Here is a 17,929-nt window from a genome sequence, read left to right on the forward strand (position 1 = left end):
TTAATTCTTAATTATAATCTTATTTAAGTATTAGTAATTAATGTATAGTTATAGTTTCCTATTCTTCTTTAATACCTATAAAATTAGGTATTCTATTAAGGACTTTAATAGTCTTATATATCTCTTTTATAACATGTCCTTTAAATACTCCTTAAGCGCCTTATTTTACTTAAGGTTCTAAGAATAAATCTTATTAAACGTTAATTTAATATTAAGCTAAAGTTTAATCTCGTAGTCTTAGCGTAAATGCTCTAATAGTCCTATTTCTAGCTCTCTACTAAATAGCTTACTATACTTTAAGTATTTCTCGGGAATCTTTATTATCTTAGCTTTTAGCTCTCTAGTAATTACATATATTTTAAGAGGCCTATTATAGTTCAAATAAGATGCCCTTTATAGGCCGCTCTTAGCTTTATAACCGTATCCTAGTAAATCCTATTAAAGTTAGCCGGTTCTCTAATTAACTCGTAGATTACTCGCTTATAATTAGGGTATCCCTAATATAATATCGTGTTTTAAGATTACTATAATATTTAATGTAACTTAGTGTTTTATACCTTATATATTAATAAGAAGCTACGTAACTTTTATATTAATTACCCCTTAGCTATACTTTACTATAGTTCCTTCTATAGTTATAAGTTAATAAGGCTTATCTTTAGGTATTTAAGGTAATTATAATTTATTAACGAGATTTAATAAGATAAAATTTCCTTATACTCCGCTATTAATTATTACTTAGATCTTTCGTTCTATTATAGTTATATTAATTATAAGGTGTATTATACTACTAATATTTATAGTATATAAAGACCTATTAGATCTTTATTAAGAAATCAGTCTTAATTGTAATAATAGCTATTATTTCCTAATTTATTAATTCTATTCTTATATTATTCTCTAGCGCGTTATTCTAAGCGCTATTATTAGCGATTATCCTCTAACGCATTATTAAAGCTTTCTTAGTAATTACTTAATCTACTATTTATATTAATTAAACTTAAGCTAAGCGAGTTACTTATAGTTATATAATTCCCTTTCTTCTTATATTATAAGGTTATAGCTTAGGTAATATATACGTTATTCTTAGCATAATATAACTTCCCGTTTAATATCTTTAAATCGGTTTATTGTAATTTTAGTTGTATTATAAGAGTTATTCTCCTTCCCTTTTATTCTCGTAAAAACTATCCGCTACCTTACTTACTATTAAGGTACGTGTAGCAATTATTATTATAATAAAAGGTTTAATTAAGGAGTTTATATTTAATTTTAGGTTTATCTTTTTTAATTAAATAATTCTCTTTTTCTTAAATCTATTCTAGTAAAGGTTTACTTTTTAGTAAGGGTATCTAGTATTTCTAAAAGTTATTAGGTATTAGTTAGGTTTTAAATTCCTAATCTTTATTTAAACTAATATTATTTACTAATATAAGGCTTCCTTTATTACTTATTACACTAAGATTTCGCGTGGGTAAGTCTTCTTAATTTACGGTATAAAGCTTTCTACCTTTAAAAATTAGCTTTTATAGCTTCTTTAAAGCTTTACATTTATTTATAAAGTGTCTAGTCTTACTATAATTATAATAAGTCTTCCCCTTTTTCTTATTTATAGCGTTAAGTTCTATAAGTCTAGCGTGGTACTCGTATACTATTAATATTTAGCGTAGCTTATTACTATTAGGTTTATTAAACCTAGCATATAATTTAAATTTCCTATAACTTTTTTCGTAACGTTACTTATATAAACGATTATTTACCTTAATAACTATTTTAACGAAGTTATTAAATAACTTAAAATAATCTTCTTAATAAATATTATCTTTCACTTCTTCTTTAAGTTCTTAATAAAAAACTTCTATTTTAGGTTTAGTATTCTAGTTAAGTTTTACTATAATACGTTTAAATTTCCTAGCGTAATAAGCTATAAATCCGGTCTACTTAAGTCAAGTAAGTTATTATATAGCTTTCTTATACTTATTAGAATTTTTAAATGTAGTAAGAAGTTATTTCTTAAAGGTTTTATAATTAAAGAAGATATAAATAACTTTTACTTTAGCTTTAGCGCTATACTTAAAATATACGCGAAGGGTTAGCTCCTATTATTCTATTACTTTTCTAGTTAAGAGGTTACTAATATAAAGAATCTATAACTTAAGTATTATATAGATTTTTTTATTAACTTATAGGTAAGCTTAAGCTTATATAAGAAAGTTTCTTACATTACCCTTATAACTATTATATAATTTAAGCTTAGGGAATTTTAACATATTATTATTATTAATAAAGAATATAAGTGTAAGATTTTAAACTACTATAAGTTTCTCTTCTTATACCTTAAGTTTTTTATAGAGATTATTTTATTAGTTAAGAAGCTATTAATTCTACTTCTTAAGCTTAATAATCTTATTATAAAGGTACTTTATTATCTCTTTAGGGTTAATAGTCTTTCCGCTTAAAGTAAATATCTTAGAAGTTATTATTACTTAAATTTTTAAGGTAACTTACTAAATAGAATTAATTAAAATGTAATAATAGCTTAGGTTTTAAGATATAATAGGTTTATTTCTTAAAAAGTAAGTTAAGTTAAATACTATAAAGTAGCTTTTAAGTAGTATTATAATAAGGCCGTTAAGAGTATAACTCTTAATAGTAAAACTATTACTTAAATTAATTAATAAAGAACTAAATTATTTAATTATAGAAATACTTTCTTCTTAAGTATTCGTTTATCTCTTTATTATAGTTCTAAATTAATTAGCTTAACTATTAATCCCTTTAAACCTTAATTAATTAGCTTAAAGTTCGGTTAATTTAATCCTCCCTAATTAATATATTTAAACATTAACCTCTTTAATCGCCTCTTAGGTCACGTAGCTAGTTACGTGCCCTTACCTTCTTCTTATACCTACAGGTCATGCTTGTCCTAGCCGGTGCGGTCTCGTCCCGTGTCTTATGCAGTGTTGTTCGTAACACAAAGCTACCAGCAGACGGCTTTGACCCTATGGTCAACTCTACCGCAGTGGTTACAGGCTGGTATGTGCTAATAATTCAGACCTCTAAATGTATTGTATTTTTTGTATTTTTTACTATACTGTATTGTAATGTATTGTATTGTAATATATTACAATACATTACAAGATAAGAATACCTATAAATGTATTATAAGGCTATAAAATATCTAATAATAGAAATAAATGCTTATATAAGCATATTATATATTAAAATAAAGCTAAAAATCACGTGACTCTAAATCTTTAAAAATTAACCTTAAAATGTGGATATTAAGCGAGATATTAAGCTTTAAAGTTATGTCTTAAAATAAAAAGTAAGTAATGCGAGGCGAATTTTCAATTACTTATAACTTTTAAAGATAATAACTTATAGTAATAAAAAATAGGGCATTTAAAAGAGCTAATTTAGCTCTTTTAAATGATATAAAATTTTCCCTTATAACCCTTATAATTAGCCTTATAATCTTAAGTTTAAAAAAACAGGGGTTTTTTTTACTTATAATACATTTATAGGTATTTTAGTTATGTAATATAATGTATTTAAATACAATACACGGAACTACAATACAATACAAAATACAATACACAATACACTTGTATTTACTATATTCGTAAGAGCTCTGTGTGCTATTCAGCCTAGTACTTCTAAGAGCAAGATGCTAATAAACAGGCAAGGGGTGTTCAAGATGTTAGGCTTAATAGACTGGGCGATTCGGTTGAGAAGCTTGCCAAGGTTGTCATTCCTGTCCGCGAACGCGAGGACTGCTACAAGATTGATGAAACCGCGCGTGCTAGAGATACATTAGTATGCGCCGGCGGAGATGGGAAGAATGTTTGCAGAATGGATAGTGGCGGTCCCCTTGTTGACCAGGAGACGAAACTGCTTATTGATCTTTTTTCGTACAGTATAAAACGCCCAGGAAAAGAGCAAAGGCTCTGTGACCAGAGTCCTTCGATATACACAAGAGTCGGTAGCTACATGGATTTCATTAATGGAAATCTTGGGTAGTCCTAGCTCTAGTTATGGTTCTGGTCCCCATCCTGGTTCTTCGAACAAATGGTAGACCGGCTGCTCCAAAGCTCGATGACCCGAGGACTACGGAAGGAGCTCTATAGGGACTTTGGGGGTGAACGATGGGATTTCTTCTTCGTCCCAAATCTATATATAACACCAAATTCTGTATAGCCTTTTCGTCATCGCTTCCTTTCCCGGGACCCTACCGCCTGTATCGCGCTTGACCTCTAGAGCAGAACATTTCATGGCTCCTCTGAGCTATTTGGTGTATCTTCCATATCCGCTTAAAGCTTTAACAGGGGAGTGCACAGGGCTTTGGTAGATAAACGTCGGTTGTAGTCTACATAAGAAAACCGTCGGTTGGAATAGACAAAGAAGACCACCAAAAACATGAGCAAATATCAAATCAACATGGTATTAATTCGCGCTCTAATTGTGAGATGTTGTACAAGTAGTCTTGGAATCCAGTCCTTGATACGGTGTTCCTGGTCTTAAGTACTCCATTTTGATTGGGGGAAAAAAATCACGCTTGACAAATTGACAAACCCCATTTACCTTACCAAAGTTCAAGCCAGGTGCAGAACCAGCCTCCTGTCCGATGTACTACATACCATCGTTTGCTTGATAGGTTGAAAGCATTGCTTGGTGTTTCTCGATGGCACACTTGCTGAGCCGGCACAGCTCGGCTACCAGATTATCCATCTTGGTGAGGTACTCGGTCTCGTGAGAGGTGACCCTACGGATGGGCATGCTGCGAATAATCTGCGAAGTCTTGCCAAGAAGCTCCATGTCATGGACAGCGAGCGAGTGGCCCGGGTTTTGCAGAATGTTGAAAAACAGATTCATGAGCGCGGATAATGGGTAGAAGACGAAGAACCTGCTCAAAGTGTTAGAAACGCAACACCCCAATAATTTCCGCCATGGAAGTGCCTGTTGCAGTCTCGGATCTGCTACAGCAGTGGCAAAACACGGCATGGTCTCAACGTACCAGAATGCTTCTCCTGCAAGCCTGCTTGCCGACATACTCAAGTATACTATGGTCGACCTGCTCGCCTCGACGGACAGATCGAAGCTAGACTGCACACCGACTGAGATCTGTTGCGGATCGCTACTCCCTCTGGTGATGCAACGACTGCTCGCACAATGAATCGTGTTCAGTAAGAAGTGATAGTCCAGATGCAGCTCGATGAGGAGCATGTTGGTGGACATGCTTGTTACCCCCTCGAGTCTAGTGTCATATTTAAGGGAGAGATTGGGAGAAAATGCTTCGGGAATCGAGGTGCGCCACGTCTCCAGCTCTTCATCCAGCTCCCTGATTGTCTTGAGTAACTCGGCATCAGATTTTCGCAGGGATGCATGGGAGTAGAGCAACTGCACAGCCTTCGACTTCAGAATGCTGAGCCTCAAATCGCCGGGAAGCCATGGGTTCTGGATCTGACCCTGCTCTGTGGGGAGGAAGCGGCTCTGAGCGTATCCTTCGGGGAGAGTTAGATCGCAAAACTGATCAGGAATTGCTGGCGGTTGTCCGTTTCGTAAAGAAATTTCCTTGTCAAGCACGTAACAAAGCCAAAAGAGCCTGCGAAGATGACGGTCCTCATGCTCCTGAACTGTGAGATTCCGATCTGTGGGCGTCGATACCATGACTGTGTGTCCACCAAGGGTAAAGACTGTTCTGCAGGCAAGTGCGTGATACATGGAAGACGCTTGTAGGCGGCCACAAAGTGTCTCGTGTAGCAGCTATGACAGTCAGTTTTTTTTATTTAATTTTTTGGTTTGTGGGGGTAAAAAGTCTCATATCCAGCCGTAGGCGGCCAAACTGATTTAAACACGCGTGCGTTTACATACCAGCATCAGGATTGTTTGCAGTGTAGTGATGCTCGAGTCCTCTATAATGTCGGAGAGCAAGATTTGCGCATCTCTGGCACATGAATCAATGTCAACATGTGATGCGCCATTCGCATTTGGACAATGAGAGCTAGCCAAGGAGACAAAGGCGAGGACGCAGGCTTTTGCAGTGATGCGCTCAAGCAGAGGTTCCATCTCGTCTGGACTGTATGCCAGCCGTGCAGTCTCTTCAAAGAGAACCGGGTTAATGAGAGGAAATACCAGGCTGAAATCTGAGTTTGTAAATGCAGACACGAGACTATGAAGAATCCATTTCTCTGGAAGGCCAGGTTGCTTTACCTGAGCCTGGACTGACACAAACGTCGGGACAAGATCAGACTCTGAGAAATGGGATCGAGGTGCACCGCCAGAATATAAGTGGCGAAACCTGGGTTCTTGGCCGGATCTTTCTCGTATCCATTGCTCACAATGGGGGGTCAGATGAGGGATACCGCTGCGAGGGCAAACGGCTCCAAAGTTTTGACCTCCAAAGTAGATGTTCCCAAGGGGAGCAATGCCAAGGCGTCTTTGAGTATTAGTAGCTGTAGAATCGCCTCGACAGAACGGGCAAGCCGGGTACGCCTTGAGCGTGGACACCGGCCCTGCAATGTTCAACAAGTGAGATTCCGATGGAGAGGATGATGACTGATGTTCTGAAGACTGGAAACCATCACAAAGAACTTGGCGGTTAGACGAGTCGTTGTCCCTTGGAAGGCTTTTCTGTCCTTCCAGGACACCCCCTTTCCTGGAACGGAATGAGCAGTTGCGGACATGGACTAAAGCGGTATGTCGCAAAGAGACAGGAGACACTACTCTTACAGTTTTCTTTTGCGACCGCGGATCCGGTTAAATGTACAGGGAAGGCTGTGGTGTAAACACCAGTCGCATTGGGATCCCGCCTCGGATACATCACACTGTATCTGCAGACACCAATACCGCCGCGTTAGCTTGAACTAGCTCGGAAAGCAACCGATTCAAAGGCAAGACACTGGTGCTGCCACGAAACATGGGGTCTCGCACCTTGCGTTTATGGCACGAATCACAAGCCGGCCGTCGTTTGTTCGCCATGCCGGAGGACATGGCTGGCCCCTCTGGAGCCTATGTACAGTAACCGGAAGGAGGCTTTCTGTCTCCCAGGCTCACAGGATCAGAACCTGCAATCTGCACCGGCGGCACAATAAAGGACGTTGTCGCTTCATGGGCCGCGTCGACGCAACGCCGCTGACATTTCGCATCAGACACTCACCGTATCAACAGCCTGGGTAGTCGGGGTTGGCGGGCATCCGAACGCCGCAGCAGATAAGATACAGGCTGGTTTGAATCGCTGACACGGGTACACAGGCTGACGACGAGGCCGTCGGAACGTTAAAGCGTTGACGCGATGCGAGAAATGCTGTTCCTCTCAAGGCCGAGTGGGCCGGTTTGCCGAGTTAGAGTCGAGCGCGAACCATGTCTGATTGGATCGGAATACGAAGTTCCGCTGACTAAGCGGCTCATGCTCGCCCGGCATTATGGCTATTGGCCGAATGTACTCGGCATGAAGCGGGGAATATCTGAACCATGCCCAAATCCTTCAACTCCGTACCCGTTGACAACTAAGTGGGCCAGTATTATCAAACATGGAAGGCTTGCTTGCCGCAGTTACACTACCAAAAGTGGAGAACTCTGAACTCTCCTGGTTGTCAAGGCTCGCTGTCCCTCTTCATCACACGTGAAACTACCCGTTCGAAACAAAGTGGATGAGCCGCTTAAAGATAAACCCATGGGAAGACCACCACGCTTTTCAAGACAGCGGATGCGTCTCAACTTGACAGGGCGCCATCCCAGCAGCTACCGTTTCGTCGTACCAAGCATGTGTCAATGTTCACCTGTCATGAATCGAAGCGCAAGGGTGATTGATGATGACGTGATTCTGCTCCCCGGCTGTCCAACCCAAATATTCTATTCCAGCGTGTGGAACAGCACTGACGAACGCCTCACTCATCCCTTTGACTATGTTAAGGTGCCAGCGAAGTCTCTTACGGGGATAATACCCAATAAGAATTTAAAGGTAATTAAGTATATATATATATACACTTATTGATTATGCTAATAAAAGTACTATTAATTATCCACGGTATATTACTTGATGGTATTTCAGGGTTAAATACAGGTAGAGATACTCGATACGGGTATTCAAAAGTAGATACAAAGGCGACACCTTCACGCAGTCAAAAGGATGTGACGTGGCCAAATAGCGCCCCCAACACCGCTCTGTCCCCAACATGCTCGATGCACACTCAATTGACGTGACTAAGCGGCAACATTGGATGGACAAGAAGAATTGTCCGAAAGCGAAAAATATGGAGAACAACCACTTGGCGGCCGCCGAAATCCCTGCGGCATCTGGAGGTAAGACAAATGGAAGCCCGATTGGGCGACGTTTCCATGCCAGATAAGATTCAGACCGTCGTACTCGATGCAATTAGTGCGTGTACAACCTTGGTTCGCCTGGCCAGTGTGGATATGGTGAGAAAAAAAAAGAGTTGATTCCTAATCTCGGACGAATCTGAAATACCGAGCCGGAGCTTATAGGTGATGCCTCGATTCCGTGCCCATCGAGATACAAATATAGCCCGGAGCCAATATTAATATTCCTAGAGTGTCTTGTGACTTTGGGTTGGAATTTCTTCTTTGTCGGGCGCCGGTGTGTTGTCTCACATGTCGGTTCTAGTCTGACAACCGCCAACATCATCACCACCATGTCCGCAGACGATGCCAAGACTCTCGCCAACGATGGCTTTTCTGAGGGAGATGATAAGGCCTTGCCCACTACGCAAGAATGGGCCCTGAAGCCCGATGTTGTCAAATTCCACGAGAGAGATCAAGCCTCCGGCTTCCCACGCCGTGAACTCGGCGTCACCTGGACGGATCTGACGGTCAAGGCAAGAAGCGCCGAGTCGGCTCTGCACGAAAATGTCGTGTCACAATTCAACATTCCCAGAATCATCCGCGACTCTCGACGCGAGACGCCTCTCAAAACAATATTGGACGCTTCGCATGGCTGTGTAAAGCCGGGTGAGATGTTGCTCGTCCTCGGCCGCCCCGGATCCGGATGCACCACATTGCTCAATCTCCTGACCAACAAACGAAGGGGCTACGAGCATATGTCCGGAGACGTCTTCTACGGATCCATGAAGGCCAGTGATGCAAAAAAGTATAGAGGCCAGATTATCATGAACACAGAAGAGGAAGTCTTCTTCCCTACACTCTCCGTGGGCCAATGCATGGACTTTGCAACCCGGCTCAAAACACCATTCCAGCTGCCCAACGGGGTAAGCAGCAAGGAGGAATACCGTACCGAGACCAAGGATTTCCTATTAAAGTCCATGGGCATCGAGCACACATTCGACACAAAGGTTGGCGATGCATATGTGCGTGGCGTTTCCGGTGGTGAGAGAAAGCGCGTTTCCATCATCGAGTGCCTTGCCTCCAGGGGGAGCGTGTTTTGCTGGGACAATTCGACCAGAGGCCTGGATGCCAGCACGTAAGTAGAGTCCCTACCGTTTGGGCGTCTCGGCCAGCTAACGCTCGTGTGCTCTCCAGTGCTCTAGAGTATACCAAGGCGATTCGTGCCATGACAGACGTCCTCGGCCTCGCATCCATTGTCACCCTGTACCAGGCCGGCAACGGCATTTACAACCTCTTTGACAAGGTGTTGGTCCTGGACGAAGGCAAGGAGATCTACTACGGACCAATGAGCGAGGCACGGCCTTTTATGGAGGACCTGGGCTTCATCTGCGACGACGGCGCCAATGTTGCCGACTTCTTGACCGGAGTCACCGTCCCAACCGAGCGCAAGATCCGCGACGACATGCGCCACAAGTTTCCCCGGACGGCGGCCAACATCCGCGCTCGGTATGAAGGGACGCAAATCTACCGCCGGATGCAAGCCGAGTACGACTTTCCCGCTTCCGCCACCGCAAAGGAGAAGACGGAGCTGTTTCACCAGGCAATCCACATGAACAAGGAAAAGGGGCTGCCCAAGAACAGTCCCATGACGGTTGGCTTTGTTCAGCAGGTCAGGGCCTGCATTATCCGGCAGTACCAGATCCTCTGGGGAGACAAGGCCACGTTCATAATCAAGCAGGTCTCTACCATTGTACAGGCTCTCATCGCCGGATCCTTGTTTTACAACGCGCCGTCAACCTCGGCGGGCTTGTTCATCAAGTCGGGCGCGTGTTTCTTTGCCTTGCTATTCAACAGTCTATTGTCCATGTCGGAGGTTACCGAGTCGTTTGTCGGGCGGCCGGTTCTTCTCAAGCACAAGGCCTTTGCATTCTTTCACCCTGCGGCCTTTTGTATTGCGCAGATTGCCGCCGATGTGCCCGTCATTCTCTTCCAGGTCTCCGTCTTCTCCTTGATCCTGTACTTTATGGTTGGTCTGACCATGGACGCTGGCATCTTTTTCACTTTCTGGATTATTGTGGTTGCAACTACCTTTGTAAGTGTTCCTTCAGCAAAACAAAAATATCCGCGACGCTCAAACTCACTAACGGTTCTTGTTTTTCAAGTGCATGACAGCCTTGTTCAGGTCCATCGGCGCCGCGTTCAGCACGTTTGATGCGGCCTCAAAGGTTTCCGGGCTCCTCATCAGCGCGTGCTTCATGTACACGGGGTACATGATTCAGAAGCCACAAATGCACCCCTGGTTCGTATGGCTCTTCTGGATCGATCCTCTGGCATATGCATTCGACGCTCTCCTGTCAAACGAATTTCACGGGAAAAGGATTGATTGCGTCGCCAACAACCTCATCCCGAGCGGCCCCAGCTTCACCAGTAGCGAGCATCAAGCGTGCGCTGGCGTCGGCGGAGCTGTCCCCGGCCAGACTTTTGTGGATGGCGACGCTTACCTCGCATCACTGTCATATAGCCATGCCCACATGTGGCGAAACTTTGGCATCGTCTGGGCGTGGTGGGCGCTCTACGTCTTCATCACCATCGTGGCCACGAGCCGGTGGCGCTCATCCTCAGAAGCTGGCCCGAGTCTCTTCATCCCCAGAGACACTGCCAAGGCGTACAAGGCCGGCCAGAAAAAGAGAGAAAAAGATGAGGAGGGCCAGAGAGGAGTCTCAGACGCCGTTGTCTCTAGCGCATCCTCGGGCAACTTCATGAGCGACGAAAGAACAGAGGCAGGAGAGGAGGCGCCGGCCAATCTTGTGCGGAATACTTCCGTCTTTACTTGGAAGAACCTGTCATATACCGTCAAAACGCCATCTGGCGATCGACTCCTTTTGGACAATGTGCAGGGCTGGGTCAAACCCGGAAACCTCACCGCTCTGATGGGCTCCTCTGGGGCGGGAAAGACGACGCTGCTGGATGTCTTGGCCCAGAGGAAGACGGAGGGGACGATCCATGGATCCATCTTGGTCGACGGAAGACCACTTCCGGTATCCTTTCAGCGGTCTGCGGGCTACTGCGAACAGCTCGATGTGCACGAATCCCACGCGACTGTCCGTGAGGCGCTGCAGTTTTCTGCTCTGCTTCGACAGAGCCGCGAGACTCCGCGAAGAGAGAAACTTGCCTACGTGGACACCATCATCGACCTCCTCGAGCTTCATGACTTGGCAGACACACTCATCGGTGAGGTCGGCGCGGGCTTGAGCGTCGAGCAGCGAAAGCGCGTGACTATTGGTGTCGAGCTTGTCGCCAAGCCTAGTATCCTGCTCTTCTTGGACGAGCCTACATCCGGCCTCGACGGACAATCTGCGTATCACACGGTTCGTTTCCTGCGTAAGCTAGCCGCGGTCGGTCAGGCGGTGCTGGTCACGATCCATCAGCCTTCTGCACAGCTCTTTGCCCAGTTCGACACGCTCTTGCTTCTTGCCAAGGGCGGCAAAACCGTCTATTTTGGCGACATTGGCGAGCAAGCCTCTGTTATCAAGGAGTATTTCGGCCGACATGGCGCCCCCTGCCCTCCCGGGGCCAACCCGGCCGAACACATGATTGACGTCGTCTCTGGCGTGCTCTCTCAGGGCAAGAACTGGAGCGACATATGGCTTGCCTCGCCAGAATACGAAAAGATGACGGCCGAGTTGGACGAGATTGTTGAGCGTGCTGCCGCGTCTCCCCCCGGAACCGTCGACGACGGCCACGAGTTTGCCACGCCCATGTGGGAGCAGATCAAGTTGGTGACGCACCGAATGAACGTATCGCTATACCGCAACACCGACTACGTGAATAACAAGTTCGCATTGCACATCTTCTCCGCTCTCTTTAACGGCTTCTCCTTTTGGATGACGGGCGACTCTGTGGGCGACCTGCAACTGAAGCTCTTCACCATCTTCAACTTCATCTTCGTGGCCCCGGGCGTCTTGGCCCAGCTGCAGCCGCTCTTTATCCACCGCCGTGGCATCTTTGAGGCTCGCGAGAAGAAATCCAAAATGTATTCGTGGGTGGCCTTTGTCACCGGCCTGATTGTTTCCGAAGTGCCGTACCTCGTCATCTGCGGCGTGCTGTACTTTGTATGCTGGTACTACACCGTCGGCTTCCCGGCGAGCTCTGAGCGCGCCGGCGCGACCTTCTTCGTCATGCTCATGTACGAATTCTTGTACACGGGCATGGGACAATTCATTGCCGCCTACGCTCCGAACGAGGTCTCCGCCACGCTGGTGAATCCGCTCATTCTCGGAACTCTCGTCTCGTTCTGCGGCGTCTTGGTGCCATATTCGCAGATCCAGCCCTTTTGGAGGTACTGGATGTACTACCTCAATCCTTTCAACTATCTCATGGGCAGCTTGCTGGTGTTTGATCTCTGGGGGAGCAAGGTTACTTGCTCGCCGAGGGAGCTCGCCACCTTTGACCCAGCCAACGGGACGACTTGCGGAGAGTACCTCAAAGATTACCTCGCACAGGGAGCAGGTAGCGTTGCTAACCTTCTCAATCCGGAAGCAACGGCTTCTTGCAAAGTATGTTCGTATACCGAGGCACAGGATTACCTGAGGACGCTCAACTTGAAGGAATACTATTACGGGTGGCGAGATGCGGCTATTGTAGTCCTCATGGTGTTTAGCTCGTATGCCTTGGTGTACGCCTTGATGAAGCTGAGGACAAAGACTTCAAAAAAGGCAGAGTAGCCCGGTTTTTGCGTGTTCGTGAGCAGCAGCGCAGTTTTTGTGTAGAAATATTGTGGCACACTATCGCTGACTTTTTTTTTCCCTTCAATTTCCAAGTTACACAATCAGAGCTAGCTTAACTGCATACTTTAGAAAACATAGATTTTTAGTGTACTAATCGCGAAGGCGCTACTAGATAATTAGAAAGTAGATTTCCCAAAAAAAATTGGCTTTAATGGGACTGGAGCTTTGCCATTTAACCTTAGCCATTGTGCCGTAAGTGACTGTCGACTGACTCTGCTTGGCCGAACAGCAGCAGCCATCGGCAGTCTACGTTAGTGACCCAAATGACTGGTTGGAGTAGCGGGCAGAAAAGAACAGAATGCCTTGTAGTGATCAGACTGACTTCTTTTATGTCTTTCAGGGTAGATATATTGCCAAATACGCTATTGAATACAACTACATAGGAACAAGCCTGCGTTGAGCTCGAGGTTAAGACACGACTAGTCGGAATGCCTCATTGGACCGCCCGGGTCTTTTCTGTTGACCAAAACTCGAGAAAGTAACAAGCAGCTTCTAGCTGTTAGACCAGGACGCGGGCATGCACCAAGAGCATCAATACAAGTCTCCGACTTATATGCAACTTGATGGCACAACGGCAGTCTCTCATCGATGTAAACTGGCCACATCATACATGTCTTTGGGCTTACCGAGCATCTCGTCACCGACAGGCGTGGCATTGATCAACAACTAGAGTCTTCAACTTCAGCCCTTGCGTATTCCGAAGTGCACCATTTTTTTTTTTGTCGGTACCGTCACCATGGACTCAGGTCTGCCCAAAACCATCACCCCCTGCCAGAAGTTAGGTCGATTCAAAGTCCGCCCCGAAGGGTTCCGACCGCTATCGTCCCTTTCTAGCTGGGATTACGAAGATGAGTCCCGAATCAAGAGATTGTTCAAAGCCATTTGATTGGACTTTCCCCACTGAATCCTGACAAGTGCTTCAGAGTTGAACCCGTCTGGAACGACAACAAGGACGCTGACGTGGTCTTATCCAGCAGTTGGGAGGAGTTTCGCTGCCAAGTTCGTCAGAGGGAACCATTCTATCAATGCAGGCGCAGTATCTCGTAGTGCCGCGTTGTTCTTGGTCCGCCGCGAGGGGCGAAACATTCCCGTCCTTCGCAAGGGCAGTTTAGGGCCTAGGCAAGGGAGAAACGCAGGGGTTTCCTTTTGCCGCTCGGGTGCTTCGAGGACCACCAAGACCCGCCTATGCACTTAACTCGCTATGACCGAAACCCGCAGCGAAGAACATATGACGGTGAGTTTGCATTGCGGAATTCCCCAATTTATTTCTGCCTTACTGTACAGTATATTGCCCGACAACTCGGATATCAGACAGCGCTAGAAATGACATGAAGGGCGTCTGGGACTGAGGCCCCCAAACGCTGTAGTTCAAGTTAGTTAAAGCTGCAACCTCGCGCAACCACCAGTCAAAGTACATCAATAGACGGCCACCAGGGTGGTAAATGACTTGGAATAAAGCACTGTTCTCGCGTACTCTGGCACAGTCGTTCCATTCTTGGAGGCTGGTTCGGAGGCCAAGACCAAGCCATGCCAGCCACTCCCGTCCGCGCGACTCAAAACTCACCGTTACGCACTGATATCGCAAGGCGTTTTCAGCCCCCTTCAACGCAGCTCTCAGCCAACTTCGTCCGAACTCTTATCGTAGAGTCTTTCAATGCCAGGAAATTCCCCATCCTATTATTACTCTCGCGTCCCCTATCGGATTAGTCGGGGGCAGACGATCAAATCACGGCAGCAAAGGTAGAATATCCCAAATTGATCGGTATAAAAAAAAATCTTGTTCTCGTCACGACTTGGCCTGCTAAAAAGTATATATACAAGGGTCAAATAGTTGAAACGCAACCTGCCAGAGGTGGCCAACTACATGCATGCATGAACCGAACCGACCCGATTCCATAAAAGCAAAAATAGAAAGATAAAGACTCTCCCATTGTTCTCAAACGCCATGGTCTAAACCCTTTTTGGGATGTAAATGTGAGCCACCCAGTGTATACATAATTTGAAGTAGAAGCTGTACACATACTCGCCAACCAACCTGCCACGGGGCTCTTCACCTCGCAGCTATCTCCGAGGATTGGAACTAATGGATACGTCTGGTCCGTCACCACCAAAAGCCGTGCCACATGCACAAGTATTGTGCGGGGGCGCTTCCAGGGCCTTGTGGAGAGGGATAACTTACACCACCGCGGTTTGGACTGCCCAACTGGGGCTATGATGCTCTTTTGAGAGGACAAGGGCTCACTGATTGGTACCAGCCGACGAGCCGGTTAGCAATGTCGGTCGCATAGCAGGGCGTGGCGCTGTTTCCATTCTCCAGGAGCCCGGAAGCCGCGATGCTCCCCGAGTTATACATGCGGGATGCCTTGTAGACCCGGCTTGCGCCGGTGCCTGACTTGGCCAACAACTGCTTGAGTCCGTCACCAGTAGGTGTGCCAAGGGTGCCGTCTTTGATCATGCCTTCGATTTCGTCCTTGGGGCACGGGGTCTTTCCAGCGCACGAATGTGGACCTTCGTGCGACTGCATCAGGCCTGGGTTCGCGAGACCGTTCGCAGTAGACCCGACGCGGACACAGCCATTCGACTCCTGCATGACAGTGGCGAGGACGAAGCGAGGGTCAACTTCGCCGGACTGGGCGACTGACTGGATGGCCGACTTCAGGTCGGCCACCTCCTGTTCCGAGTTTAAGGGCTGGTTGAACTGGCCACAAGATGACTTGATCGCGGGGAGGTTCACGGACCACAAGGCGTCAAAAGACAGCCACTGCGACTCTTCGGGCCAGCCCTGGGCAGGACTGCCGTCGCCGAGGAAAAGCTTGTAAGGGACAGAGCCGCTGGGGGCAGGTGCTGAGCCCGAGGACGGGGCTGGGCCCGAGGATGGCGCGGGAGCCGGAGCCGACGATGGAACAGGAGCTAGAGCCGACGATGGAATAGGAGCTGGACCTGACGACGGTACGGGAGCTGGACCTGATGGCACCGGGGCGGTAGCCGACGATGGCATCGAAGTCGGTGCCGGGGCTGCCACGGGCGAGCTGGGGATGGGAGAATCGGGAGCAGGGGGGGCACTGGTTACGACGGCTTCAGATGTCGCGGGTGCCGGTGCTGAGGAGTTCTCGGGGACGGAAGCTGAAGCTGTCGGCGCCGTCGGTGAGGCACCAGAGGCACCGGCACTTCCAGAAGCTCCATCCATGGCCTTGATGGAACACTCGGAGCCAGAGCAGATACACTGAGTTCCTTCCGAAACCTTCATCCAGTCGGGCGTGCTGTCTGCCGCGACGCAGAGGGCAAACTGGGTGGTGCCATTGCACATCAGGGCGCCCGGGGTGCAAGCCCGAGCCCAGAGACGATCCGAGACAGGATACGCCGCCACCGTAGCGAGGAGACCGGCCAGGGTCGCCAAAGTAGTCGTCTTCATCTTGATCTCGGTAAAGGATTGTTGATATTTCAGAAACGAACAAATAGACAAGAGCTCTCCAGAGAGCAGGAAAAATGCAAAAAAAAAAAAAGGGATTGGAGAACGGTTTGACGCCGCGCTGCAGTCAGGCAAGGGAATGTGTACGACTATAAAAGTCGTCCTGTCGAAAGGGAGCGTAAGCAAAGGCAGCGGCCTGCGCAAAGCGTTTGAAAGAGAGGGAATGACGATGGAGACAGAACTCCGGCACCGTACAAAGAAGCAGCAAACCTGACGATTTCGCCGTGTTCGGGACGTCAGGACAAACATCCCGGGTCGGACATTGTGCTTTATATCATGCACAAAACGCAAGACAAACGGTGCCCCTTTTTTTTAGCCCTCGGCGTTGAACCCGTTCCACAGCCCAGTCCACCATCCCGACAAGATCTTTGGCCTGAAACCTTGGAATCCTCTTTCGCGGAGCCCTGGGGGCAAACTAGATGCCCTTTTGGATAAGAGCGTAACCGATTCAACCAATTGCTCGCCGTGCCTTGCGGCCGGTTCCCCAAGACCCCGGCTCGGTCGGCCGGGGACTGTGCGCCACCGCCAATCCGTTGGACGACAAGTCAAGTGTTTGACCAAATTGCAAATGGGCAGCATAACGCTGATGATGCGGGACTGTCCATCTAGACGGACAAGGGAAGAGCACATATAGATCCATACAGAGCTAGTGAGCGAGTGAATGGTGTTGTCACTGGCTGCGCGCAATGCCGTAAACCTGGTCCTGGGCGGCGAGTGGCGTTTCTGACCCGTTCTATGTACTCCCTTGCAGATGAAGAGAAAAAAGAAAGAAAGGGCGGCGCAGGAAAAAGCATGCAATCGCCAGTTCACGAGAGCTTCTTTACCCGATAACGTTCTGGTCGTTCGCCTGAGTAAGTATGGCCTGTTCGGCAAATACCTCTCCGCCCTCTTCATCCTTGGTCATCAACACTCTTCAGCTCGCTCTTTGCCATTCGGGCTTGTTTCATGCGCTGCGGGCACTTATATCACATCGTTCCATCGCTATGTGCTCTGCTGCAGGCAATTGTTCGGAGCGGGTCACGTGCACTCCCTCTCGACGTTAAAGACAGGCATTGTCTCCAGCATCTTTCTCCTTCTTGCCACCGCGTGACCTAGCCCTTTGAAATGGATGATTGTTTCATGCATGCGAGCGGTTGTGTGACTGTCGTACCACGTCTCTTTGCTCTGCCACCATCCATCACATGACGGTGGTTGCCTGCCCAGGTACCTCGGGCATATGTAGTGCTTCTTCCCCGGTACATCAAAGGCAAGCATCGCATCTATTGTCCCCCAGGCATCCTTGGTCTGTTGAATGGCATTGGGCGGAGCTGTGGTGAACATTGAAGGCGTCTGGTGGCGATGCGCGAAACGTAGCACGTGCTGAGACGGA

General features: G+C 46.9%; 3 protein-coding genes across 3 annotated transcripts; 1 reads left to right on the forward strand and 2 right to left on the reverse strand.

Moving 5' to 3' along the window:
- Positions 1 to 4,141: 4,141 nt before the first annotated feature.
- Positions 4,142 to 7,250, reverse strand: J3458_012962 (uncharacterized protein). The gene is made up of 5 exons (XM_066120221.1): positions 6,934 to 7,250; positions 6,733 to 6,833; positions 5,875 to 6,658; positions 5,018 to 5,766; positions 4,142 to 4,906 (listed from the first exon to the last, which is right to left on the reverse strand). Exons 1-5 carry the CDS (start codon positions 6,991 to 6,993, stop codon positions 4,633 to 4,635), a joined length of 1,968 nt encoding a protein of 655 aa, XP_065974858.1. The 5' UTR covers positions 6,994 to 7,250; the 3' UTR covers positions 4,142 to 4,632.
- A 1,404-nt stretch (positions 7,251 to 8,654) lies between these two features.
- On the forward strand, positions 8,655 to 13,153 carry J3458_012963 (uncharacterized protein; the record flags this gene model as incomplete). Its single annotated transcript, XM_007810316.2, has 3 exons — positions 8,655 to 9,439; positions 9,499 to 10,396; positions 10,467 to 13,153. 3 exons carry the CDS (start codon positions 8,655 to 8,657, stop codon positions 13,026 to 13,028), a joined length of 4,245 nt encoding a protein of 1,414 aa, XP_007808507.2. The 3' UTR covers positions 13,029 to 13,153.
- Positions 13,154 to 14,846: 1,693 nt separating this feature from the next.
- Positions 14,847 to 16,891, reverse strand: J3458_012964 (uncharacterized protein). The gene has a single exon (XM_007810315.2). The coding sequence runs from the start codon at positions 16,807 to 16,809 to the stop codon at positions 15,301 to 15,303; it is 1,509 nt and encodes a 502-aa protein (XP_007808506.2). The 5' UTR covers positions 16,810 to 16,891; the 3' UTR covers positions 14,847 to 15,300.
- Positions 16,892 to 17,929: the final 1,038 nt, after the last annotated feature.

Source organism: Metarhizium acridum, assembly GCF_019434415.1.
Source record: "Metarhizium acridum strain ARSEF 324 chromosome Unknown scaffold_272, whole genome shotgun sequence".
In the NCBI taxonomy this organism is placed as follows: Eukaryota; Fungi; Ascomycota; class Sordariomycetes; order Hypocreales; family Clavicipitaceae; genus Metarhizium; species Metarhizium acridum.